Below are 24,929 nucleotides of genomic sequence, written 5' to 3'. Positions count from 1 at the left end.
TGGATTTGCTACAACTGGTCAACATTGGCTACTGTTTTTTTTAACAAGCACCAGTCTGTAAAGTCTGTATCTTTGTTACTGACACTGATTACCTTGTAGCTCTCTATTGAGATGTAATTAACAATGTGTATGTTTAAGGTATACAATGAGATGCTTGCAAGAGACAAAAATATGTACCTGACCTTCAGCCCTAAAATGTGGTGCTTAAGGCCCAGCTCAGGAAGCTGAGGCTCAGAAAGAAGTGACATGGCCAAGTGACAGTGAGAGGCAGAGCCAAGGATCTGACCCAGGCTCAGGGCATCTTACCCTGAGACACCAAATGTGCGACACAGGAAGGCAAGAACGGAGAAGTCAGTGTGGGTCTAAGACTCTCTGAACAGACGCAGGACGAGGCAGTCTTATATGGAAAGACCTAGATCTCAGAGACTCTCCCTTTCTGTAAGTATGTTGGGGATAGCAATATCCAGACAGGAAGAGGGGCCTCCTAGCCTGAGCTACCTCTTTTTTTTTTTCTTTTCTTTTCTTTCTTTCTTTTTTTTTTTTTTTTTTTTTTTTCGGAGCTGGGGACCGAACCCAGGGCCTTGAGCTTGCTAGGCAAGCGCTCTACCACTGAGCTAAATCCCCAACCCTCTGAGCTACCTCTTGATCTTAACCACTACCCAACCCTAATCCCACCCTGTGGACAACATGTCATAGGAAGAGTCATTCAGAAAGCCTAGCTCTGGCAGAATCACCACTTGCAGAGGAAAACAGAGCTAGAACTTCCTCAGCTCTATATCACCTGAGGTCTGGCCACTCACACTGTAGAATCTCCCACAATAGCCAGATGTGGAGAAGAGGTGAACCTAGTCTCCTTAGGGGGCTCACGAGAAAATGGGAATAAAAATCTGTTGTGGGGCTGGAGAGATGGCTCAGTGGTTAAGAGCACTGACTGCTCTTCCAGAGGTCCTGAGTTCAAATCCCAGCAACCACATGGTGGCTCACAACCACCTGTAATGGGATCTGATGCCCTCTTCTGGTGTGTCTGAAGACAGCTACAGTGTACTCATATGTAATAAATAAATAAATCTTTTTTTAAAAAAATCCGGTGTGGCTGGGAGGGGTAACACATTAATCCCAGCACGGGGGAGTCAGAGGCCAATGGATCTCTGAGTTTGGGGATAGCCTGGTCTACAGAGTTCCAGGATAGCCAGAGCTACATAGAGAACCCCTATCTCAAAAAATTTAAAAAAAAAAAAAAAGGGAGGAGGAAGAAGATGAGGAGGAGGAAGGGCGTCCAGTTTAGGTATCAAGTTAGACTCAAAGCTGAGGATGGAGATGAAAAGCCAGTCCAGCAAAGAGACAAGGACCTAGGGTTGCCACTTCCCCGGAGCTAGTAAACAAAATGCCAAGACTTTCCCATCATGTCCTCCCGGAATATTCGTTAGACAGAAACTCCACATGAATCTACCACCTCATTGCTTTATTGGGAGGGGAATACATTCGGTCACAATACAAGGCCCTGAATCCAGCAAGACCTCCAGCTCAAGATGCATCTGGCTGGCCGAAATTCGGTATTGGCCCTTGATGACACCCCGTGAAGAGCAAACATGGCACCTCCAGTAGGACTGGATGGTCCGGACAGCCTTGAGCAACCGGCAGTACCGCCTGCGGATGCGCCACATGCGGATCCAGGCCTGCAACCTGACGACTGCCCACTGCTCCTGTTGGAAGGTGTCCAGCACAGACTGCCGCCTCTTCTCCATAATCCTTGTCAGTATCAGCCGCCACCAGCATTGAATGATCCAGGCTCTGAGGGCCGCGTGCAACAGCCCCCGACGTACCAGGGTGCCGCGCCACCAAGCTTGGATCTTTACAGCTTGGGCCTTTTCAGAAAGCTCCTGGTCTTTTTGGGACTTGCAAAGAAAAAGAGGGAATGCTCATTGAGTTTCCTCATCTACCTCAGCACAAGGAGATGCTGAGAAGGGCCCTGATTCCCTGTCAATCACTGCCTTTCCCTTCTTCACTGAAATTCATAGCTTTGGTCAGGTCACTGGCTGGGACTAGAAGACTGGGTTGGTGTCCTGCCTCTGTCCTTCACCCTCTAGCTTCAGGCCACTAGCAGCTCGCCGTGTTCCTTGAGTCTCAGCCCTGACGTTCCAGCTTTCCCATAGACTAGGTTGGCAGGCTGAGAGCAAAACCTGTGACCCTATGCACATGAAGTGGTTATGCCAGGCTGAGTCTGCCCACCTACCAGGTCCCTTGCGATTAGAACCTTCTAGGGCCTCTTGTTCATTTGTCCCTTTTGACTCTCCCCTAGTCCTCGACCTTCCCCTCACTTGTTGAGCCCTCATGTTATGTTTCTTTTTCTTTTTCTTTTTCTTTTCTTTTCTTTTCTTTCTTTTCAGAGCTGGGGACCAAACCCAGGGCCTTGCGCTTAGCAAATGCCCTACCACTGAGCTAAATCCCCAACCCCTCACGTGATGTTTCTTTCAACTCATACAGCCCAATCTTCTCTTCCTCATTCTCTGTCTCGTCTTCTCTTCCCACCCTGCCCCCATTGTGTGTGGTGTGTGTGTGTGTGAATCTATGTGTGTGTATGTGTGTGTGAGTGTGGATGTGTGTAGATGTATGTGTGTGAATGTGATTGTATGAGTATGTGTATATATGAGTGTATGAGTGTGTATGAGTGTGTATATGTGTATGTGTACACGTGTGTATGCATGTGAGCATCTGTGTGTATGTGTGTATGTATGTGTGTGAGTGTATGTGTATATGTATGTGTGTGTATGTGAATGTGTGTATGAGTGTGTATGTGTGTGTATGTATATGTGTGCATGTGTGTATATGTGTGAGCATGTGTGTGAGTGTAAGTGTGTATGTGTGCATATGTGTGAATGTGTATATGAATGTGTGTATATGAGTGTGTGTGTGTATATATGTATGTGTGCATATGTGTGTGTGTGTGTGCGTGTGTGTATATGTGTTGGGTCTATGGAATTTTTGCTGGCCTCAACCTCTCTCCTAAGTGTCTCAGCCTCCCATGATTACCTGATGATTTTCACACTTCTCATCTTAATTAACAGGCAGACATATGTGCAGAAGGGTAAACACACACACGCAATTCTAAGCCAACTTCCCAACATCTTAGCTATTCTATTCCATAGACCTGTTCCCTGAGTCAGCCCCAGTCCCTTGGTCTGAGCTGTCAGGTTTCCAGCTTCATGCTAACATTGTCTGCTTTCCACTTCTGAACCAGAGTTTCAGCCCAAAAATGAAATGGGAGAGAGTGGTGGTAAGGAATTGTTTGCCCCAGCTCTGAGCTCTGGACCATGCAAAGGACAAGGGCTGGAGGAGATACCGAGGCCCAATCTCCTCCTACCTCTGCCTTCTCTGTTTCTGAGGACAGATCAGCTGGCTCCTGCTTCTCCTGAGGACCATCATCAGTGGGTGCATTAAGTTCTTCAGGCTTCTGCTGCTCCTCATCCTGTGCTCAGCAATTGGGGAAGTCAAGGGTGGGGCTGCCATCTCCCCTCACTGGTCTGTACCCACACATCCCTGACTTCCAGAGCTCCCCAGACTCTCTCATTTCCCATTACATTTCGTGAGCCAGGGTTTCTCTGTGTAGCCCTGGCTGTTCTGGAACTCGCTCTGTAGACCAGGCTGACCTCAAGTTCAGAGATTTGCCTGCCTCTGCCTCTGCCTCTGCCTCTGCCTCTGCCTCTGCCTCTGCCTCTGCCTCTGCCTCTGCCTCCCGAGTGCTGGAATTAAAGGTGAGTGGCACCACCACACAGCTACTCCCTTTCTAGACTCAGGAATCAGAGGGTCCCCTCATCGGGAGACCTATGGGGACATACAAGCATAATGTGTCTGCCCTCTCTTGCTCACCATTGTTCACGCATGGATTGGGTGTAGATGGTTCAAATCCCCTCAGGTCTGTGCTGCTCCAGCGTTGGCATGAGCAGGAAGCAGAGGAGGGTGGCCCATGATGTCATAAGGGTGGCTGTGACTCAGGCAGCAGTTGGGTCACTCCCAAGGAGAAGGCAAAGTGATGCCTGTTTGCTTGTTTGGTCTTTTTCTGCCATAAATAACCAGAACCCTGGCTTCAAGGCCAGAATCACCAGAATCACTGGAATCATTGCTGTAAAGGCGTACAATGAACCACTGATAACACTTCGTTCACATTTTTGAGTAATCAATGATTTATTTCATGATTTATAGTCTGCACATACCTTTAGCAAGATGGGGCACATTCAGGGTGGTTTGGCCATAGACTGCTTATACCTTCAAATACTATATATCAAAAAGCAGTAAGTTAAGTCAGACATAGTGGCCTATAATTCCAGCACTCAGGAAGCTGAGTCAGGAGGATTGCTCTGGGGTCAAAGCTAGCTCAGAGTCTCAAAAGGTAAAAATGAGTTGATCTTTCTTACCTGGATACATCTGTAAGTAAAGAAACCTCAGATCACTGGCTACATCTGAGCAATATAAGAACAATGATACATGGATCTGAACATGAACGCAAGGGAGGCGAAGCATTTACACAACCACTGGTGAGGACAGAGGCACTGGATGGCCAACATACCTCACCCACCCATCCAGCGCCCAGGAGACCCCAAGAACCAGCCTAGCCCCATCTCAGTTCTGGGTTGAGCGTTCTTTCTTCTGCCCTTAGAGATGACAGGGATGCAACCCGACAGTGAGAGACAGCGCCTACACAAGGGGAGCCCTTTCAGCTGCCCTTCCCACCTCCCAAAGACCCATCTTGGCAGCCTGAGGCCTGGAGTTCATTCGGATTCATGCTCCCAGGAGTCACTGGGTAGTCCTTGCAGAATGTGCATGTTTAGTATAGAGTAGGGGAGCATACTGAAGGGAGGGGGTTATATCGTGAGGATAGATGTGTCAGTGTGAAGTTAACGGATGAGGGAGCTACGGAAGGCAGGATGTGGGCATAGGTTACAGAAAGATGCTTAGCCTCTATTTGGAAAGGGTAGGGGACAGGATTTTGTGACGATTTTTTTTTTACCTCTCAAATCACACACATACAGAGAGAGGGGGGAGGGGGGAAGAGAGGGGGGGTCATTTAAACTAAACTTTTTTGGACTTTCCAGACAGGGTTTCTCCAGGTAGCCCTGTCAGTAGACCAGGTTGACCTTGAACTCAGAGATCCGCCTGCCTCTGCCTTTAAAAAGACCTTTAAAGAGGTAAGTTGGCTGGAGAAATGGCTTAGCAGGTAAGAGACTGCTCTTCCAGAGGTCCTGAGTTCAATTCCCAGCAACCACATGGTGGCTCTCAACCATCTGTAATGGAATCTGATGCTCTCTTCTGGTGTGTCTGAAGACAGCTACAGTGTACTTATATATAATAAATAAATCTTTTAAAAAATGCTTTTAAAAAAGGAGATAAGTTGGGGTCCGCCTCAAGGTCCTTAGGTCACTGACGTTGCTTCCCTTAGGACGAACTATTGCAGGGTTCACCCTGAGTCTCCGGCTTCTTACTGAATGATGTAATCTCTCATACATATGCTCCTACCATCTGCCACGAGCACCTCACCAGAGGTCAGCTGACATTGACAATGAGCTACAATAACACAGCAGAGGAGATCTCACGTTCTAAGAAAACACTGAGACCCTGATCAAGACACCTATGGGGCCGTGATTCTGGAAGGAATAATTGCCTAGCGTGACTCCGATTCCTCAGTGTCATTCTGGGTGGGATTGGTGGGAGATCCAGACATAAGAGACATCTGGGGGAGTTTACAGTCCCAAAGAAAAACTATTTTTTTTTAAATTTATTCATTTATTATATATAAGTACACTGTAGCTGTCTTCAGACATACCAGAAGAGGGCATCGGATCTCTTTACAGATGGTTGTGAGCCACCATGTGGTTGCTGGGAATTGAACTCAGGTCCTCTGGAAGAGCAGTCGGGGCTCTTAACCACTGAGCCATCTCTCCAGCCCCGAAAAACTATTTTTTAAAAAGACATTTTTAAGCAGCTGGTGCTATGGCTCAGTGATTAAGAAAAATATATCTGTTCTTGCAGAGACCAAGCCTCAGTCCCAGCACCCACACTCACGATTGCCTGTGAGACCAGCCCCAAGGGATCATTGTCATCTGCTGGTGTCCCAGGCCACTGCACTCACCCGACATCCACAGACATACAAGCACACACAGACGTAAAAATAATGAAGTACGTACAGAATTCCAAGATCTTAAAAGGGATGCGCCCAGCTTTTGTTTCTGAAAGCCGTGGAGATGAAGCGAGTTTCTTCTGCTGCCCTCCCAAGTCTAGCACTTTGTGATTTGTTTTCTGTGACTGGGACCAAGTCACTTTGATGTAGGGTGATTCTAGGAAGAAAACCATGTTTTCTTCGTAACTGGCCATGGAGAATGCTCATGGCTATGCTGCGGGCGATGCAGACACTGATAAAGGTGGCCGTATCGCTCTGGAGTTAGAGGTCTGGGAGACCAAGTAGCATTAATACAGTGCTGAAGGGCTGCCAGAGACAAAACTGCCTTTTACACTAGTCAGCACAGGTGCTTGTGCACTGTGTTCCTGAATACTCACTGGTTCTGGAATAACCCAGTCTAGACTTGAAGTCCCCAGTAGAAAGACAGGAACCAGGTACTCAACCTCGGTGTAGAAGAAAGAGCATAAGACCACTTGTCTTTAAGGGAGAATTCTTCACATTCCACAAAACTCTACAGACTTGGAAGGAGAACACATTGTCTCTGACTTTGTGGTGGGGTCAAGGGCGCAGGCTGGACGTGAAGTGAAGGCCAGGCTTCTCCCTCTCTTCCCAGGACACAGTGGGTAATGAGCTCAGACAAAACACCATCTCGCACCCTGGGAGTGCTCTTTCAGCCAGGACTGAACACGGATGAGAGAAGCCTGGGAGAGCGGCACAAGTCCTGCAGGACCAGAAGACAGGACTTGCTCTTCCTGCATGCAGGAGCCAGGCTCCAGGACCTTCGGATCCATGGGAGGGCTGTGCCCCACCACACTCCCTGTCACAGGCTGAACCCAATCCTCATGGACACAGCTCCAAGGAGAGCTACTGATCACCAGAGGCTTGGAGGATGGCCAGTGGCAGAAGCAGGGGTAGGTGATCTGGGCAAGCCCGTTTAAGTGACACTGCCAGAGGCAAAGCACACACAAGCCACAGGCAGTACTTCAGTCATGCCACTGAGGAAACCAAATGCAGACCTACGCACGGCCTTCCATTCCTGACTCTTCCTGTCTCCCAAGCAGGTGTAGCCTGGGACCCTCTCCCGTCTGACCTAGAATCCTGTTACCTGCCCACAGAGCCTATGGTTTTCCTCAGCACTCTACGCTCTGGCTATTCTAGTCACCCATTCTTTTTAAAGATTTATTTTATGAATGAGTCACTGTAACTGTCTTCAGACACACCAGAAGAGGGCATCAAATCCCATTACGGATGGTTGTGAGTCACCATGTGGTTGCTGGGAATTGAACTCAGAACCTCTAGAAGAACAGTCAGTGCACTTAACCGCTGAGCCATCTCTCCAGCCCCCATAGTCACACATCTTTTTAAAAATATTAAAATTTAAAAAGGAATCTCCTCCACCCTGAACTGGTTGTCCTCACCTCAGGGAGCAGGTCACCGCTGGTCATTGCTCTCACATTCTCACCTGTCATCCATGAGCTCCACCTCCAAGCCCCCACATCAAACACATTGTCCCTGCCTCTGCTCGCCTGTCACGATACTGTTTCCCGATTGGACTCCCGTCCTCCCACTCCCCACCCCTGACTAGTAAGCACTCCTCCTAGCAGCTAGTTTTATATTTATTTATCAGGATGGCACCTACCATGCATGTGGACATCAGAATACTACTTCAGGGGTCAGCTCTCTCCTTCCACCGTCTGTGTCCTGAGGACTGAACTCAGGTCGTCAGGCTTGGCACAAGCGCCTTCACCCACTGAGCCATCTCATTGGCCCGGTTATCTTTTCAATGTGACCCAGGATCAGTCACTTAGCTCCCAATCCTCTCATGGCTTCCTACCACACCAGAATAAAACCCCGGGACTTTCCAAGGACTTGAGGGCCCAGCACCCGTACCTCTTGACCTTGCGCAAGCCATCCTGGGAGAGGGGTGTGGGGATAGGAGGGGGGTTATCCATCTCTTTTCAGATTTCAAGACCTGCCCATCTGTCCTACTCTTTGACCTCCCCACTCCCAGTCTCCCCCTCATCCACTGCTGTACCCCATGACAGGAGTGAAGCCCCCAATGTAAAGGCAGGCAGTACTCCTTTGTCCTTTGACACACCTTCCCAGCAGGATCCTTGCCAAGCTCTATCCCACTGGAAATCTCTTCCCTGATTCTGACTTTGTCCCCAAGCACAGTAGACTCCCACTTCAGGGGCAGTGTATCCTTCCAGCTTCCTGAGCTGGACAGGCAGGGAAGTGGGGTCGGCCTGAACTGAAGGCTACGTGAACTTCCACGTGGTCCCCAGACCCTAGCTTGAGCCGTCCGTCACACAGGAATGCAAAGCGGTGATTCCTTGGCTGATGGGTGGGCAACTCTGATGCCATCAGCCCAGTGGAGAGCGGCTGTCTAACTGCAAGGGCTGAGACTCCCACCCAGTCCTCTGAGAACAAGCCTTCAGCTGAGAGCTAGCAGAGTCCTGCTCTTCCCAGGCCTCTGCCACCTCCTGGTCCCCACCACCACCACCACCACCACCACCCCTTACCCTCCCAGAAGCCAGAGGAACAGGGAAGAACAAAGTCTAAAAGAGGAGGCTTTAATACAAAAGGGGGCGGGGCGGGGCCTGGAAATCCTTAAATAAGGGTGTGTCAGGAGCCAGCAACAGGGGACACGGGGACCCTTCGGAGCGGGATGATGCAGACTGAGTTCCGAGCCTCTTTGATCCTCCACCATCGACCCAGCCTGCAGAGAACAAATGACACTGATGCAGACCCACGCCACCCCTCTCCTATTCCCACCTAGCCCGAGCTGCCTTGCCCTCAGTCGCACGCCCATCACACACATACCTGTGTTCCTGTCCTACTCCAGCCACCAAGAAGTCCCCACCACTGGAGAACTTGAGGCTGTTGATAAATCCAACCTGAGAGAGAGGGACACAGTGAGATACTAGAACATTCCTCACCACAGCTCCCAAGAGCAGTCAAGAGCCTGGTAGACGGCCGCTGCCCCGTGCCCTGGTTAGGTGCACCAACCCTTTCCCTGAGGCTCAGCCTCCTATCTGAAACGGTAGGAGTGAAGCACCAGCCAAGCAGGGAGGAGCTGAGAATTGAAGAGAGAGTGGCCATCAAGTGTGTCAAGAGCTACGTCGGGTCTGGCTCCTGGCACTGGGGTATTAGAAACCCCAGGACAATACTGCTGACCCAAGCTGTCACTGACATACCCACAGGCCACCCCAGTGTGGACAGTCAACTCCACAGAGCAGCCTGGTTCTCAAGCCAATCCCTACTACATAGAACCAATCCCAGCGCAGGTCCCCACCACTCAGCTTGTACACAAAGGCAGGACAGGATGGAGCCAGTAAGGGTTGGGGAATAGAGAAGGAGGAAAGAGGGAGTCCCTGACAGGCTCTGGGACGGCCAAGTGGCCTTGCCCTGAAGAGACTTCTCTGGATGGGAAGAACAGAGATTGTTCATTCCAGGGGTCTCCAGAGTCTTACAAAGACAGGCTTATGAGTTTAAGACCACTTACCAGGGGGATGTCACAGAGAGGATCAAGCTGCCGGAAGCCCTCTCCACACTGCCAAAGTCGCACACAGGCATTATGGGAGCCTTGGAGGACAGAGAGTCAATGAGCAAGCCCTGTACCAGCTCACCCTAGCGTCCCTCCTACCCACCTCAGCAAGCACCCACCTGTGGCTACAAGGTCTGTATTAAGCAGGGCTGCCACGGACGATATCCAGAAGGGCTGCTCCAGGCCCGGCTCCCCGTGAAGCCCATGAGCTTCGCGCTGGAGGGCGAGTGGCCTCTTCTTGGAGAGGCCCCACAAGGCCACAGAGCTGTGGGTGAGGAAGGTAGTCTGAGGGGCAAGAGCCAGACAAAGGCATACAGCAGGGAGGACCAAGCACATAGGCCAGCTGAGGGATGTGGCCCAAGGCCCGGCAGGCAGGAAGCATGGGTGGCAACAGTGGCCAGACACATCAGAAAGGAAATCTTACCCATCGTCTGCACCCGACACCATGTGCTCCTCGTTGATCAGATGGATGCAGTCAATGGAACCCCTAGAAAGAGAGGCTATGAGGGACAAGGTCCAGCCCTCTCACTAGCCCACAGAGCCCGACACAGCCCAGCAGACTGCCTCACTGGTGGCCATAGAAGACAAGCTGAGATTCCTCTGGGATCTTCCACACACGCACGGTCCCGTCCCGGCCCCCGGCTGTCACACAGCACTCTCGGCTCAAGGCGTCCAATGCAGCCACAGCATCCTGGTGCCCGAACCTGGAGAAGAGCAGAGCAGGAAGGGAGGGTGTCACATGTGAACTCAGGCACACGTGACCCTGTGCATGCTAGCTGCCTGGGCACACTCACAGTGTCTCCACATAGGAGTTCTCGGCTGCATTCCACACCTTCACAGAGCGGTCGTGGGAAGTGCTGTAGAGCTGGTGGGTACCTCTTCGGAAGGCCAGTCCCTAGAGGGAACCGAGAGGGGTCAAAGGGCATGGACTGCGGAGGGCAGGCCCAGAGAGGCTCTCCTGAAAGTAAATCACATGACCTAGGATCCTGCTCCCCCAGAGCACTCTGAGTACCATATAACCCCGTGTGAATCCAGGAACACTCGTGCCTGTCCCCAGACAGCTACCTACCCTCAGGCCCTCCGTGGCCCTGATATCAGCTGACCACGGTCTCCATCCTTCCCATCTCTTCAGCACACTCGTGTCTTTCACACACCACTCACTACCCAGAGAGACCTCTGTAGACAAGCCTGGGGCCTGGGGCCCGGTGGGCACACTGAGCAAGCATCCCATGCTAGGCAGGTGGTCAATATCCAGATCCTCACCGACACAGCGTCCCGGTGTCCCGTGAAGGTGTACAGGTGCTGGCAGCTCTGGGCCTCCCATATCAGAATGAGCTTGCTCCGGTCTCCAGAGGCCTGTGGGAATGAAGGTGATGGCCACAGGCACATACCACACCCCAAACTTCCCACCTGCCCACAGGGCCAACCCAGTCTTACGAGGTACTTGCCATCAGAGGAGATGGCCATGCACAGGATATGGCTGCTGTGGCCTGAAGGCTGCCCCTGGGTGCCCTTCTTGGCTCGAGGGATCACATGCAGCTTCCGCCCAGTCTCTACACTCCCTGCCACCAAGACAGGAAAGAAGTTACTGGGCTACCGGACAGGGCTGGCTGCTCAGAACCTCCCCTCCCCCAGAATGAAAGGGCAGCACAGACATGGGTCAAGGAAGGATCCTGCACAGCTGTGAACCTCTGCACAAGTCACCTTGGTCTCATCTGCCAAAAGGAGGTGACAGTCCCCAAGGGCAGCCATGACTTCAAAAGAGGAAGAACACAGAACTGCCCTGGAACACAGACATATTGCTCAGTGGGGACCACTTGCAATGTGCAAGGACCTAAATTCAATCCCCAGAACCCCCTCGATTCCTACAGATCATCTTCTGACATCTCTACGTGTGAGCTGATGCATATGTGCACACCACACACACAAGATAGATAAAAGCATTAAAAAGAGGAGGAGAAGGAGGAGAAGGAGGAGGAGAAGGAAGAGGAAGAGGAGGAGGAACAACGACGCACACTGGGAGCCCCCTCTGATGGTGGAAGGTGAGGACTATGCTCAGGTGTGGAGGTCCCAGAAGGACCGAGGACTCCATCCAAGTCTGTGCAGAGCTTCAAACACCTTCTAATCCGATTGCCCGGTTGAGGCCTCAGCTCTGTGCCCCACAGAGCTCAGAAGCCCGGCTGCTAGAAGCTCCTACTGCCAATCGCAAAGACCCTCCGAGGTAGCAGCTGTCTAGAAGCTTCCATCATCAGGGACCACCCCAGGCTCACACCCTCAAGGCCTCACTCACACTTTATGATGGTGCAGTCTTTGGCGGCAGAGAAGATGGCCAGGTCATCGGGAGTGATGACCAAGCACGTAATGGAGAGCTGGTGGCCCCGCAAAACTCGAATGTCAGTGGGAGCTGGGGCCTGGATCTGCAGAGACAGAGACTAGGTCACTGCAGTAGGAGCCATGAAGTCACTGCTCAACTAGAACCCACCTACCCTACCCAGAGGAAACCAGAACCCAAGGCTACAAGATAAGACACTTGCATACCTGACCATGCCTGCCCAAGTGTCCACTGTTCTCTACAGAGCCCAACAGCCTGAGAAACACTAAGCCAACTGCTTACCGACCACGTGAGCACACTGACTCTACCATATACCAGTGCCCTGCACACTCACTGATTCACCCATATACCAGTGCCCTGCACACTCACTGACTCCACCATATACCAGTGCCCTGCACACTCACTGACTCTACCATATACCAGTGCCCTGCACACTCACTGACTCTACCAATATACACAGGTGCCCTGAGCACTCACTGACTCTACCATATACCAGTGCCCTGCACACTCACTGACTCTACCCATATACACAGGTGCCCTGCACACTCACTGACTCTACCATATACCAGTGCCCTGCACACTCACTGACTCTACCCATATACACAGGTGCCCTGCACACTCACTGACTCTACCATATACCAGTGCCCTGCACACTCACACTGACTCTACCATATACCAGTGCCCTGCACACTCACTGACTCTACCCATATAACAGTGCCCTGCACACTCACTGACTCTACCCATATACCAGTGCCCCGCACACTCACCTCCTTTGCCACCAATTTCTGTAACCTGCCTCTCTGCTCGAGCTGCAAAGAGAGGAGAAGAGAGGAATGAAGACCTGGGGTAAGGGCCAGTCTTCCACCACACCCACACCCCGCCCCCCTACTCACCACATCCTCCTTCAAGCGCCCGGCCACCTGATCCTCCTCAAATGCACGGGCTTCAGCCTTCTCCTCCTCTGTGCAGGATAGAATGGTCCACAAATTCAAGGCTGTGGTCCCCTTTCCCCCATGTCTAGCCCTCCACCCAAGGGTTGGGCTACAAGTGCCGATCTTATAGAAAGTTCCCGGTGCCTCAGGAGTTCCTGCCTGCCTTTGTTTAGACTGAGCTTGGCTCCCCAAAGGTCTGGTCTGTCCCAGGATATACTGGCCCATTAGAGATCCTAGCCACCCTCTGCAAGGTAGCCAACACCAGCAGCACCAGTGACCATGGGAACCTACATGACTGGCCCATCAGATGTCTGGGGATGCAACACGGGTAGGAGGTAGGCTCTGGTCTACCAGAGACCTTGGCCTTCATCAAGCCACCGGCTCACCTTGCTGCCTAAGCTGTTCTAGGTAGAGTTTGGCCAAGCGTAGCTTCTTTTCTTGTGCAGTCTCTTCCAGCTCTTCCTCCTCCTCTTCCTCTGTTTTCCTTGGAGCCAAGCTGTGGGAAGAAGGGATAGAGTCTAAGGGAATGGCCCCCCTCATCTGGCCACTAGAACTATGCTTCCTCAATGCCAGCCTTGCCCCTGCCAACCCTCAGGGCCAATGACACACATACAGAAAACAAAAGGACATGACTTCCCCAACTGAGAGGTCCTACTCAGCGTCCAGCACAAGGTCATCAAAACAGCCAGCTCCCAACACCAGGAAATTATCACAACATTTCAACAAAAAGGGAAAGAGAAGATTCCACAAGCTTTCAAGAGAAGCCAAGTTATATACAAAAGATCAGAAGTAAAAAGTGGCAGGCCTGCAGGCTTAGCTTAGTGGCAGAGTAAACAAGCATCCTTGAGGCCCTGGGGTCCACAGCCAGTGCAGGGGAGAGGGAGGGAAGAGGAAAAGGAGGAGGGGGAGGAGGTCGAGGAGGAGGAGGTGGAGGAGGGAAAGGAGAAAGAGGAGGAGTAGGAGGAGGAAGAACCAGGATAAACTGGTGACCAATGAAGACATGGCCATGGGTATGGCTCAGTGACAGAGTGAGGTCCTGAACTTAATCACCATCCACCAGAAAATCACACTGTCAAGCCAGGTAGAGTGGCACACCTAATATCCTAGAATTTAGAAGGGTAAGACAAGGAGACTACAAGTTCAAGGTCAGCCTGAGCTAGAATAAGAAAGACTATCCCTAAAACTCCCAGCTAAAAAGACATTGTCAGGTATACAGAGTGACAGGGAATTGATCCTGTCCTTCTACTGAGCTTCCAAATTAAAGGAGAAAAGCACAGGATACTGAAAACAGGAAATCCAACATACAGAACAGAGAAGGCAAATGCCAGGATGACAACCCCTCCAAGACAGAGAATGTCTAGTCCCAAAGGAACCCCAGACACAGACATACTGGGGCTGCCCTGGCCCTGCTGCTCCTGCGTCCTCCCCCAAGGACTGGGCTCCACGTGAATCCTACGCAGTACTAACTAAGCCATGTATGATGAGTTTCTGGCTGTCCCTTCTAAGCCCTAGTGTCCCTGGGCCAGCTCAGGACACTCCCTTCACTCAAAGACAGGTCCGGCTTTGACCTGTTCCTGGGAGCTTGAGGTAGGGGCTGAGAACTCTCGAGCCAGGAGTCCAAGGCAGCTGCACCCTCTATCACAAGCCTGCAGACATCCGGTCTGCTACCCGCTGTTTCTCAGCACCCTTGCCCAGGACTTCCACCAGAAGGGATTTTAAAACCTGTGAGGAACAACAGTGTCCTGGAGCATGTCCCAGTACTCAGGAGGCCGAGGAAGGCAGATCTCTCTGAGTTTGAGGCCAGCCTGGTCTACATAGCAAGTTCCAGGATAGCCAGAGCTACAAAGTCCCTGCCTTTAAAAAAAAAAAAAAAATAGGGGTTGGGGATTTAGCTCAGTGGTAGAGCGCTTGCCTAAGAAGCACAAGGCCCTGGGTTCGGTCCCCAGCTCCGAAAAAAAGAACCAAAAAAAATAAATAAATAATGTCTGAGGAAGAATAAGGCCAGAGTTATTGTCCTTCCTGAATGTGCCCAATCAGACTCTTCTTTAAGGTCACACACCGAAAAGCAGACTGCTGGTTAGAGGTAAGGGGGCTCAGACTTTATAAACAGGATTTAGCAATTCTGTTTTTTTGTTTTGTTTTGTTTCCCAAGACATATTTTCTCCATGTAGCCCTGGCTGGCCTCAAACTCAAGAGATCTGTCCACCTCTGCCTCCAGTTGTTGGGGATTAAAGGTATACACCACCACGCCCAGCATCACCCTTTGTTAAAAAATCCCTTTTGAAAGAAACACTGTCTCAGCCCTGAATTTAATGTGTGTATACATTTATTTTTACTTTTGCCCATGTTAGAAGATCAGCAGAAGAAAATGGGGTGGTGATTCTGTAGTTAATTAAAATACTGAAGAGTGGGTAAAGATTGGTCAGGAAAAAAATGGCTGATCGGCTAAGAGCTCTTGCTGCTCTTACAGTCCCAGCATCCCTCAGGTGCTGTCACAACCACCTGACATGACAGTTTCAGGGGATCCAATGTCTCAGGTCTTCCCTGGGCATCAGCATGTAGACAGTGCATACAAACTCGCACACACGCGCACAAATAAAAACAAACAGAAACCAAAGTGTTTAGCACAGGTCCTGGAGGCAGAAACAGGCAGATGTCTTTGAGGTTGAGGCCAGTCTGATCTATACAGCTAATTTCAGGACAGCCATGGCTACATGGAAAGTCCTTGCCTCAAAAAAAGTTTCTATGAGCAAGTTAAGACAACACATATTCGGGCTGGAGAGATGGCTTAGCGGTTAAGAGCACTTACTGCTCTTCCAGAGGTCCTGAGTTCAAATCCCAGCAACCACATGGTGGCTCACAGCCATCTGTAATGAGATCTGATACCCTCTTCTGGTGTGTCTGAAGATAGCTACAGTGTACTCATATAAATAAATAAATAATAATAATAAAAAAGGCAACACATATTCACTTTTAGAAGCAGAATTGATAGCCAGGTCTGTCTGTAATCCTGGTACTCAGGAGGCAGAAGCAGGCAGAGCTCTTGAGTTCAAGGCTAGCCTGGTCTACAGAGTGAGTTTCAGGATAGCTGCTACAGAGAAATCCCATCTGGGGGTATACTACAGAATTACTAAATCCTTTTTATACAGAAAGTTTCAGGATTCCCGGGACTAAGAATCTCCACCCCAGGTATAACACCCTATCCTTGGAAACCCTGTAGCCATCGCATGACTAGCTGAATGAGGAAGACTTCAAACCTCCCTCAACTCCATATGCAAGTCACCTGCCCGCTCATCTTTTCAGCCTCCCACCCTGGCACACTAACACCCCAGACTTGTCACGGATCCCTGAACCTCTTCCCTACCGCTCCACCACACTCCTCATCTCTCCAGGCTCAACTTTTAAAAAGGCTTCTTCCGTTCTCACAACACATGCCTCCAAGACACACGCCTCCCTACACCGCCTCTCTCCACTTGCCTGCTCCCCTGTGTTCCAAACGGTGAAACAAGTCCCTAATGTTAGAAAGGCTACATGTGTGACAATACACTCTCTAGCTTTAATTCTTCAGAAAGCTGAAGCTGTAGGATCATTTGGACAAAACTCATCTCAAATGGAGTCCAAGGACTCCAGTCATGTGGTGCTGTGTGAAAACTAAGATGTGTTCTGTACACTTTACCCCTTGCCTCTCAATCAATCCAGCCCTGTGCCTGCCTCCATGTCATGAAGCCAAAAAAGGTCTCAGGCTCTCCCTCCCCCAGGGGCCCAGGGTCCTTCCCATAGACTCGCATCAGAGATAAACGACATTTCACTGCCAGAAATTGAAGGAAAGACCCAGGATCTCGAGCCAAACACCCAGCTCTGTTACCAGTCGCACCGAGTTTTTTAGTCACCATGAGCCTCAGTTTATCCTTTCTCTCGGTAGAAAACAACTCACCTCTCACTCTCAGAATCGCTGGAAATCTCCTCATTCATTTTGCCGCCACCTTTGGACTTGCCTCTGCTTGCAGCAGAGTCTACCTGGAAATACAACATCCTTTCTTGGTCAAGAGCCCCGGGACTGAGAAAGGAACCTGGCACCTAGCCCTGGCCAAGCAGAAGGTTTTCCAGGATTTGGTGGGTGGAAGAAAAGAGATGGAGGCTCCCTTCTGAAAGAGCCCTTGGAGAAGATACACACATGCTCCGATGGGGGCCCTGGGATGGAATGATGGCTGTCCCAGTAACTAGATCAGTCGCGCCCAGGAAAACACCATGCTCACCTTTCGCCGCCGCTTGCCGTCCACCGGGGCCGCCCCGGGCCCGGGAGCTGGCTTTGCCCGTTTACGAGTTGCCACGGCGGTCGACATACTGTTCATCAAGGTGCCGCAGCCTCTACTGAAGAACTCACATGGCTGCTAAACCCCGGCCACATGGCAAGACCCGAAACACTGATAGGGTCCCACGGCGAGGCGGGCCCCGCCTTCCGCAGCTCCATTGGACCCTTTAGAAGATCCTGTCACGCCTCCAATCGTCTATTGGACCGGTTCAGTTAGCCACGCCTCCAAGAACTCCTATAGGCTCCGTCGCCAGCCTGGAGTAGGAAGCAAGTCTCTCCTGCTGTTTCCGGCCTGGACCTGTGGCGCTTGCGCTCTGCTAACTCCCTGCTTCCAGGGAGGGGTGGGGCCAGGAGGGCATGCCTGTGCTTGCGTATTATGGCCACAAGGGGGAGCTAGAGGTGCGGGGTTCTGTGATTTCCCCCACCCCCCGCCGCCCCCGCTGGGGCGGCGATAAAGCTAACCCAGCCAGGCTTTTAAAACATAGGGAATGGATTTCCGACAGCTCTGGAGAGGAGACAGTATCTGAACCCAGAGCCAAACTCACTGGGCAAATAACATGCTGCGTGTGCCTAATCAAAGCTACATGAGGGGCGAGTCAGTCCCTGCGGCTTTCGATGTCTAGATTAGTGTCTTCTCATCTGTAGGACCGGTCGACAACCTCGGCCTACCCAGCCTCTGACTCACCCCACTAGCGGCCAAATAACTGGAATTCTACACCACCCCTAAGCTCTTTCCCCTCCTCTGGTGGTTGCTGGGAAATCCCTACCAAAGACAAACCGAAAGCTCACGAAGGGTCACTAGATGGGAGCCCAGACTTGGAACTTGTTTCTTAGGAGGCACACTCAGCATTCCTAATACCAGACAGAATAACAGCCACCTCTTCAAGGTTCCGTTTCTTTTCGGTGAGTGTCCTCTGGCCCTGCCCTGGAGTCCTCCACAGGGCAGGGAAGGGCGGGTTAAAGTGGCTTTTGCTCTCTGGCAGTTAGTTGAAAGCCATTTACCTGAAACCTTGGCTGGCACCCCAGAACTCTAGACTGTTAGCAAAAGGCTTCTTCACCACTTGGTCCTAAGCTCTAGAGAGGTAGATCCGGCTGCAGAGCTACTTATAGAGTCCTTGTCCTATAGTTCAGATGATTCAGCCCTTGCCAGATGACTGACAGAAGGAGGAAATGTTCTAGAAAGGGAGGTGCCCCAGAAGTGGGAGGGGTGAGCCCGCTTTCACTTTTTCTACCACTTCAGGGCACACCTCAAGCAGGAGAGAGTAGGGAGGCAACTTCTCCCTAGCCCCAGGCTGGGCAGAACTGACCGGGGTTCCTTAACCTTGTACTTGCAACTTAGGGAGGAGCATCTCTGAGGTATGAAGCGCAGTTTTGAAGATGGGGATTTGTATACCAAGGAGGAGTAGGAGAAAAAAGGCAAATCTGAACGCTCCCTATCTCCTGCCCCAGGAGAGCCATGGCTCCAAAACGGAAATCTTCCATGCAAACCGAGGGCTCCAAGAAGCAACGACAGGGCACAGGGGAGGAAGGCAGCTTCCGGTCCACTGCCGAGGCTCTCAGAGCAGCTCCTGCTGGTAATCGCATCATCCGTGTGGATCCCCCATGTCCACTCAGCGGGAACCCCGGAATTCAGGTGAGCTGAACCCATGTTCAGACCACAGCCTTCTCCTCCTCGAGTTCTCCGTCCTAGCCCAGTAGCTCCGTGTCTCTCAGTAAGCCAGGGATTGCATACATGTCTTCTGAAGACCACCAACGTGGGCTGCTATTCCATCAGGTCAAGGTGTATCATGTCTGACCACCAGACACTAAGATGTTACCTCTTACATAACACTAAGGAAGGGGCCTGGCTCAGTTTCCCCAGGACCCTCCTCCGTGTTCCTTCAGACTCAGCCCTCAGGGCAGAGCCAGGTCCTTTCCAGATTCCTCCAACCCAGGAAGCATCTCTCTCCAAATTCCCATGTCCACAACAGGGGCTTCATCACATCCAGTCAGACTGTGACCCCAAGAGCAGAGTCACCCAGTGCCAAACAAGTCCCCCCCCATCCCCACCCCTGATGTTCCCCAGTGTGATACCCAGCCCATGCCCAGCCAAGCTGCCTTCCGGACTCTCTCTACACAGGTCCACGAGGACTACGACTGTACCCTGAACCAGACCAACATCGGTAACAACAATAATAAGTTTTACATCATCCAGCTGCTGGAGGAGGGCGGTCGCTTCTCCTGCTGGAATCGCTGGGGCCGAGTGGTGAGTGAGCCATCACCAGGGCTGCCCTCCCCCACGTTCCCTTCTCTGGGCACACTTCAAGGGGATCCAAAGAGCCACCCTCTCACTCCATCTCCAGCTGTTCAGAGGCCATCGGCCCAGCCCAGAGGCCGGCAAACATTTTTGGTAGAGCGCACCCCTGAAAGTTGTCCCTTGCAGGGAGAGGTGGGCCAGAGCAAGATGAACCACTTCGGCTGCCTGGAAGATGCAAAGAAGGACTTTAAGAAGAAATTTTGGGAGAAGACTAAAAACAAATGGGAGGAGAGAGACCATTTCGTGGCCCATCCCAACAAGTACACACTTATAGAAGTTCAGGGAGAAGCAGAGACCCAAGAGGCTGTAGTGAAGGTGAAAGGGCAGTAGAGGGCAGTAGGGGACAGGAGGGGACAGAGGGAAGGGACTGCCTGCCGCACATCCTCACACCCTGAGAGTCCCAGCCTCCCTGTCTGACCTCAGCCTTTTTTAACATCCTGCCCTGTGTGGGCGCCCTGCCCAATGCCCATGCAGGCCTTATCTCCCCAGGTGGACGGCCCAGTGAGGACTGTGTTTAAGCCCTGCTCCCTAGACCCTGCCACCCAGAAACTCATCACCAACATCTTCAGCAAAGAGATGTTCAAGAACGCTATGACCCTCATGAACCTGGGTGAGGAGGAGCTCTCAGCAGGGTGACGGGGCCCCTGATATCAGGGGCTACAGGGGCTGAGTTCATCCCTTCACCCCCCCCCACCCCCAGATGTGAAGAAGATGCCCTTGGGAAAGTTGAGCAAACAGCAGATTGCTCGTGGCTTCGAGGCCTTGGAAGCTCTAGAGGAGGCCATGAAAAACCCCACAGGGGACGGCCAGAGCCTGGAAGAGCTGTCCTCCTGTTTCTACACTGTCATCCCACACAACTTCGGCCGTAGCCGACCTCCACCCATCAACTCCCCTGACATTCTTCAGGCCAAGAAGGACATGTTGCTGGTGAGGGCTGGCTGACCCAGAGGATACCAGGCAGGCTGGGCAAAGATGAAAGAAGCGAAGCGGATGGTCACGTGGTCCAGAGGGATAGGCAGCAAGGGGCAGGCCGAGAGCCAAGGGAGGGTAGAGCCAGACAGAGAGATGGGGTGGGGATGGAAGAGCGGAGGCTTGGGGGGGGGGTATGTGTCACATGGGAGGGGCTGGGCATGGAAGTGGAAGCCCATCCGGCAGGCAAGGTCCAGTGCCTATTCTCTTAGGTGCTAGCGGACATCGAGCTGGCGCAGACCTTGCAGGCAGCCCCTGGTGAGGAGGAGAAAGTAGAAGAGGTACCCCATCCACTGGATCGAGACTACCAGCTCCTCAAGTGCCAGCTTCAACTGCTGGACCCTGGGGAGTCCGAGTACAAGGTGAGCACTGCCCACCTGTCCTTCAGATACCGAGGGAGCTCTAGCTTGCAGCATTCTCTCCTGTGTGCCCAGATGTAAGGAGAGCTCTGGAGTGGGAAGACCACAGGGCACTGGTCCACAAGTCTCCCACCTTTGGCCTTTGTTCTTCACAGGCCATACAGACCTACTTAGAACAGACTGGCAACGGCTACAGACGCCCAGACCTGCAGCATGTTTGGAAAGTGAACCGAGAAGGGGAGGTGAGGGAGATTCAACCCCTATATCACTACCCTGTCCCTTAGAAGGATAACATTTACTTATCTGCCCCCTGCTGAGCTTGTTTAATAACCCTGACCAGTTTCCACCAGATTGAGTGTACGCCGGTGACCGGTGGGAGGGATACCTGAACCCTCACGAAGCATGTCACTACCATTTTCTACTTCCCCCCACTCAGGGAGACAGGTTCCAGGCCCACTCCAAACTGGGCAATCGGAGGCTGCTGTGGCATGGCACCAACGTGGCCGTGGTGGCTGCCATACTGACCAGTGGGCTCAGAATCATGCCGCATTCAGGTGGTCGTGTTGGCAAGGGTATCTATTTTGCCTCGGAGAACAGCAAGTCAGCTAGCTATGGTGAGGCACCCCTGGGTCAAGACCAGGGTAGGGGATGGAGGCACCAAGACGGACTCAGCTGAGTCTTGAGAGATAAATTCTGAGGGCCTTACTGTCCAGAGTACACCATGAGGTGTCCCAGGGCTCAGGGACTCTGAAGAAGCACCTGGCAGTGGGGATGTGTCATCCTAGAAGAGAGGAGACAGATAAGAAAGAGCAAACAGTCTCCAGAGTAAGAGAAATCCTGAAGGGGAGGGGTGAAGGCTCTGTGGGCCAGGTCTCAGCAGGCCAGCTCGGTCTGTGTGGAAATTCACAGCAGTATCAGGTGAAGAGGAACAGGGACATGGGACCATCAAGGGAGCCTTCACAGAGAGCCTGGGTTGGATGTGCACTTGAAGAATCTTGTGACTGGAGCAGTAGAGAGGGCAATAGCAGCTGCACCCTGTCTTTGTCTCTCTGTCTCTGTCTGTCTCCCTGTCTCTCTCCCTCCCTCTCTGGGCACTGGCTCTGGCCTCAGGGCTGCAGAAATGAGAGAAAGAACTCATGAGCCGGGCGTGTGAGGCAGTGCGGTAGTATGTGGGGAAAGGTCAAAGGTAACTCCACTTACTTCTAAGTTCATGGGCAGGGTATCCTCCACTTTAGTGACCTTATCAGCCCAGGCTGTCCTGATCAGTGGAGGGTGCCATGATCACCTACCCGTCCAAGAAAGCAAGGGTCTAAGCAAAACAAACGGGGCTCAAGATGACACAGTATCCCAAGAAAGACTGGCTGTGGGGCCTCAAGAGACCCAATCAAAAGAGTCCGTGGTGGGGCCTGAGGGAGGTCAATGAGAACGTGAATAAGGTAGGCCAGAGAAATGTAGCCCTCCCTAGCTCCCAGGCTGGGATACCATGGCTGACTCAGTTAGCCGAGAGCCTATGGGGGCCGAGCCGCAGGGGACAGGGAGGAGCCTGAAGTGGGAGGGGTCAGGCCAGGATGTGCTGGAAGAACGCGAGTGCTTCCTTGGGCTGCAAAACTGGGGGGGAACTAGAGCGCCACTGCAGCCGAGATGAGGGAGGGACCTGAGCTTCCTCCTCCTACCGCTGAGGCCTCTGTGTTCCCCTAGTTACTGCCATGCGCTGTGGGAGCCACCAGGTGGGCTACATGTTCCTGGGCGAGGTGGCCCTCGGCAAAGAGCACCACATCACCATGGATGATCCCAGCTTGAAGAGTCCACCCCCTGGCTTTGACAGCGTCATCGCCCGAGGCCAAACAGAGCCTGGTGAGCCCCGATATTAGGCCTGTCTCCAGCTAAAAGTAGGGTTGACATAAAAGACTGGAGGAATTTTCAGAAAGAAGACAGCAGAGAGAGTAGACTATAGAGAGATTAAAAAAATATATATGCAGGGGTTGGGGATTTAGCTCAGTGGTAGAGCGCTTGCCTAGCAAGCGCAAGGCCCTGGGTTCGGTCCCCAGCTCCAAAAAAAAAAAAAAAAAGAAAGAAAAAAGAAAAAAATTATGTAAAAAAAAAATATGCAGGAACTGATTCCCTGTGTCAACCCAGCAAACACTGTAACAACTCTCTCCAGGGTGGCTAAGAGGGATATAAAGAATCACGTCATTGGCTGAGTGCTAGCTTAAGGACTTTCCCAGGGAAGAATGGGGGATAAGGTACCATTTTCTGTAGCAAGTGGCAAGTCATAGGAAACAAAGTAGCCCTAGGCGCCAGTGACCCCGTTGGCCCACCATCCCTTGCAGATCCAGCCCAGGACATTGAACTACAGCTGGATGGGCAGCCCGTGGTGGTGCCTCAAGGCCGACCTGTGGCATGCCCATCCTTCAAAAGCTCCAGCTTCAGCCAGAGTGAGTACCTCATCTACAAGGAGAGCCAGTGCCGTCTGCGCTACCTGCTGGAGATTCACCTCTGAGCTGCTTGCCCTCCCCAGGTCCTGCCCTGGCGGGCCACGATCTTCACCCTCCTCTCTCTGACTCTCATATCATATCACTTTGTCTGCCTCCCAAGAATACAGCATGTGCCAGGCACACTGGCACACACCCGTAGCCTCAGCTACTTGGGGCGGAGGCAAGAAAAACACTTTACCCTGAGATTTGGAGTCCAGCCTAGGCTACACAGTAAGACATGTCTCAAAAAAAATTACAACGGTTAAGAGCCCTGACTGCTCTTCCAGAGGTCCTGAGTTCAGTTCCCAGCAACCACATGGTGGCTCACAGCCATCTGTAATGGGTCTGATGCCCTCTTCTGGTGTGTCTGAGGACAGCAACATTGTACTCACATATAATAAATAAATAAATCTTTAAAAAGAATCACAGTCATGAGTCAAAGCCAATATTTTGAAGCAGGGCATGATTCACGGCTATGATCCCAGTACTTGAGAGGCTAACACTGGAGAATCACTGTGAGTTCAAGGTCAGCCTGGGCTAAATGATGACCCTGACTCAGAAATATAGAAGCCAATGTTCACGTCGGTGATGGACTGTACCTGCTAAGATTATACCACCTAATGACACCGCTGTCATCTCAGTCTATGTACACAGAATCTACCCACAGTGACAGAACCACTCCATGTCATGTTCATGAGAACGTGTCACCATCATGAGGTGGAAAACGACTTCACATTGGCACTGTCTAGTCAGTGCTGTGCAGTAGATTCTTTTTTTTTATTTAAAATATTTTATTTATTTATTATATATGAGTACACTGTCGCTGTCTTCAGACACACCAGAAGAGGGCATCAGATCTCATTACAGATGGTTGTGAGCCACCATGTGATTGCTGGGATTTGAACTCAGGACCTCAGGAAGAGCAGTCAGTGCTCTTAACCACTGAGCCATCTCTCCAGCCCTGTGCAGTAGATTCTTAAGCTCATTCCTCCTGTCTCACTGAATTTTGCACACACATCTTCCTAAGCCCCTCTGCTCTTGAGTCCAGCTTTTTCAGGCTCCGCATACAGGTGGTATCAAGTGCTGTTTGTCTTTCTGGGCCTGGCTAACCTAACATCTTGCAGGTCCGCCCATGTTGTTTCAAACAACGGCATTTCCTTCCTTTTAAAGGCTAGATAGTATTCCATCGTATGACCACACATTTTCTTTGCCTATTCACCTACCAAGGGGCACAGAATGATGTGCACGTTGGTTGTTGTGAACAGGGCTGAAAACCAGCAAACCACTGGTTTCATTTCCTTTGGAATAGTGGTATTGCTGGGTCCGTCTCATCTCTCCCTGCCAGGCCCCCCTATATCTAAAAGAGTGATCCCCAGTACCCTCTAATTCCTCTTAGCCTGGTCATGGCTGTGGCCCCAGACTCTTGCCTCCTAAGGTGATATTTGAAGAGGCACTGGTTAACGCATCCTGCCACTGCCTTGCATCTCTCTCCAGCATTTGGCAGTTTTTCTTAGGTTTTATTTTAGGTTGTTTTTT

The 24,929-nt window shown here is 51.6% G+C and overlaps 3 protein-coding genes across 14 annotated transcripts; 1 reads left to right on the top strand and 2 right to left on the bottom strand.

Moving 5' to 3' along the window:
- Positions 1-1,447: 1,447 nt before the first annotated feature.
- Positions 1,448-8,017, bottom strand: Iqcf1 (IQ motif containing F1). 5 transcript variants are annotated; one of them, XM_087563461.1, is made up of 6 exons: positions 7,812-7,875; positions 6,550-6,615; positions 6,180-6,329; positions 3,868-4,057; positions 3,362-3,466; positions 1,448-1,895 (listed from the first exon to the last, which is right to left on the bottom strand). In XM_087563461.1, exons 4-6 carry the CDS (start codon positions 3,868-3,870, stop codon positions 1,455-1,457), a joined length of 549 nt encoding a protein of 182 aa, XP_087419587.1. In that variant the 5' UTR covers positions 3,871-4,057; positions 6,180-6,329; positions 6,550-6,615; positions 7,812-7,875; the 3' UTR covers positions 1,448-1,454.
- Positions 8,018-8,722: 705 nt separating this feature from the next.
- On the bottom strand, positions 8,723-17,378 carry Rrp9 (ribosomal RNA processing 9, U3 small nucleolar RNA binding protein). The gene is given in 15 exon segments (NM_001108778.1): positions 8,723-8,891; positions 8,996-9,069; positions 9,678-9,757; positions 9,839-9,984; positions 10,144-10,206; positions 10,289-10,423; positions 10,514-10,614; positions 10,983-11,075; positions 11,157-11,281; positions 12,010-12,136; positions 12,819-12,860; positions 12,945-13,012; positions 13,370-13,479; positions 16,918-17,000; positions 17,240-17,378. Coding segments are annotated over 15 exon segments (1,437 nt in total). The 5' UTR covers positions 17,336-17,378; the 3' UTR covers positions 8,723-8,797.
- A 664-nt stretch (positions 17,379-18,042) lies between these two features.
- Parp3 (poly (ADP-ribose) polymerase family, member 3) lies at positions 18,043-23,816 on the top strand. Of its 8 annotated transcripts, none has more exons than XM_087561376.1 (11): positions 18,043-18,198; positions 18,745-18,928; positions 19,415-19,540; positions 19,718-19,906; positions 20,066-20,201; positions 20,292-20,518; positions 20,773-20,922; positions 21,075-21,161; positions 21,356-21,533; positions 22,618-22,773; positions 23,250-23,816. In XM_087561376.1, the coding sequence occupies exons 2-11, from the start codon at positions 18,752-18,754 to the stop codon at positions 23,417-23,419; spliced, it is 1,596 nt and encodes a 531-aa protein (XP_087417502.1). In that variant the 5' UTR covers positions 18,043-18,198; positions 18,745-18,751; the 3' UTR covers positions 23,420-23,816.
- The last annotated feature ends 1,113 nt before the right edge of the window (positions 23,817-24,929 follow it).

Source organism: Rattus norvegicus, chromosome 8 (genome assembly GCF_021556685.1).
Source record: "Rattus norvegicus strain SHRSP/BbbUtx chromosome 8, alternate assembly SHRSP_T2T, whole genome shotgun sequence".
Classification (NCBI taxonomy): domain Eukaryota; kingdom Metazoa; phylum Chordata; class Mammalia; order Rodentia; family Muridae; genus Rattus; species Rattus norvegicus.
This window is presented reverse-complemented; position numbering and strand designations above follow the sequence as displayed.

What these genes read in the sequence shown, in the direction of transcription:
- Parp3 (XM_087561376.1), top strand. Translation starts at nt 18,752, where the DNA reads ATGGCTCCAAAACGGAAATCTTCCATGCAAACCGAGGGCTCCAAGAAG. An exon ending in GGAATCGCTGGGGCCGAGTG is followed by an intron (nt 19,541 to 19,717) that starts GTGAGTGAGCCA and finishes TGTCCCTTGCAG; the next exon opens with GGAGAGGTGGGCCAGAGCAA. An exon ending in CTGGGGAGTCCGAGTACAAG is followed by an intron (nt 20,923 to 21,074) that starts GTGAGCACTGCC and finishes TGTTCTTCACAG; the next exon opens with GCCATACAGACCTACTTAGA.
- Iqcf1 (XM_087563461.1), bottom strand. An exon ending in CAGAAACAGAGAAGGCAGAG is followed by an intron (nt 1,896 to 3,361) that starts GTAGGAGGAGAT and finishes TTTCTTTGCAAG; the next exon opens with TCCCAAAAAGACCAGGAGCT.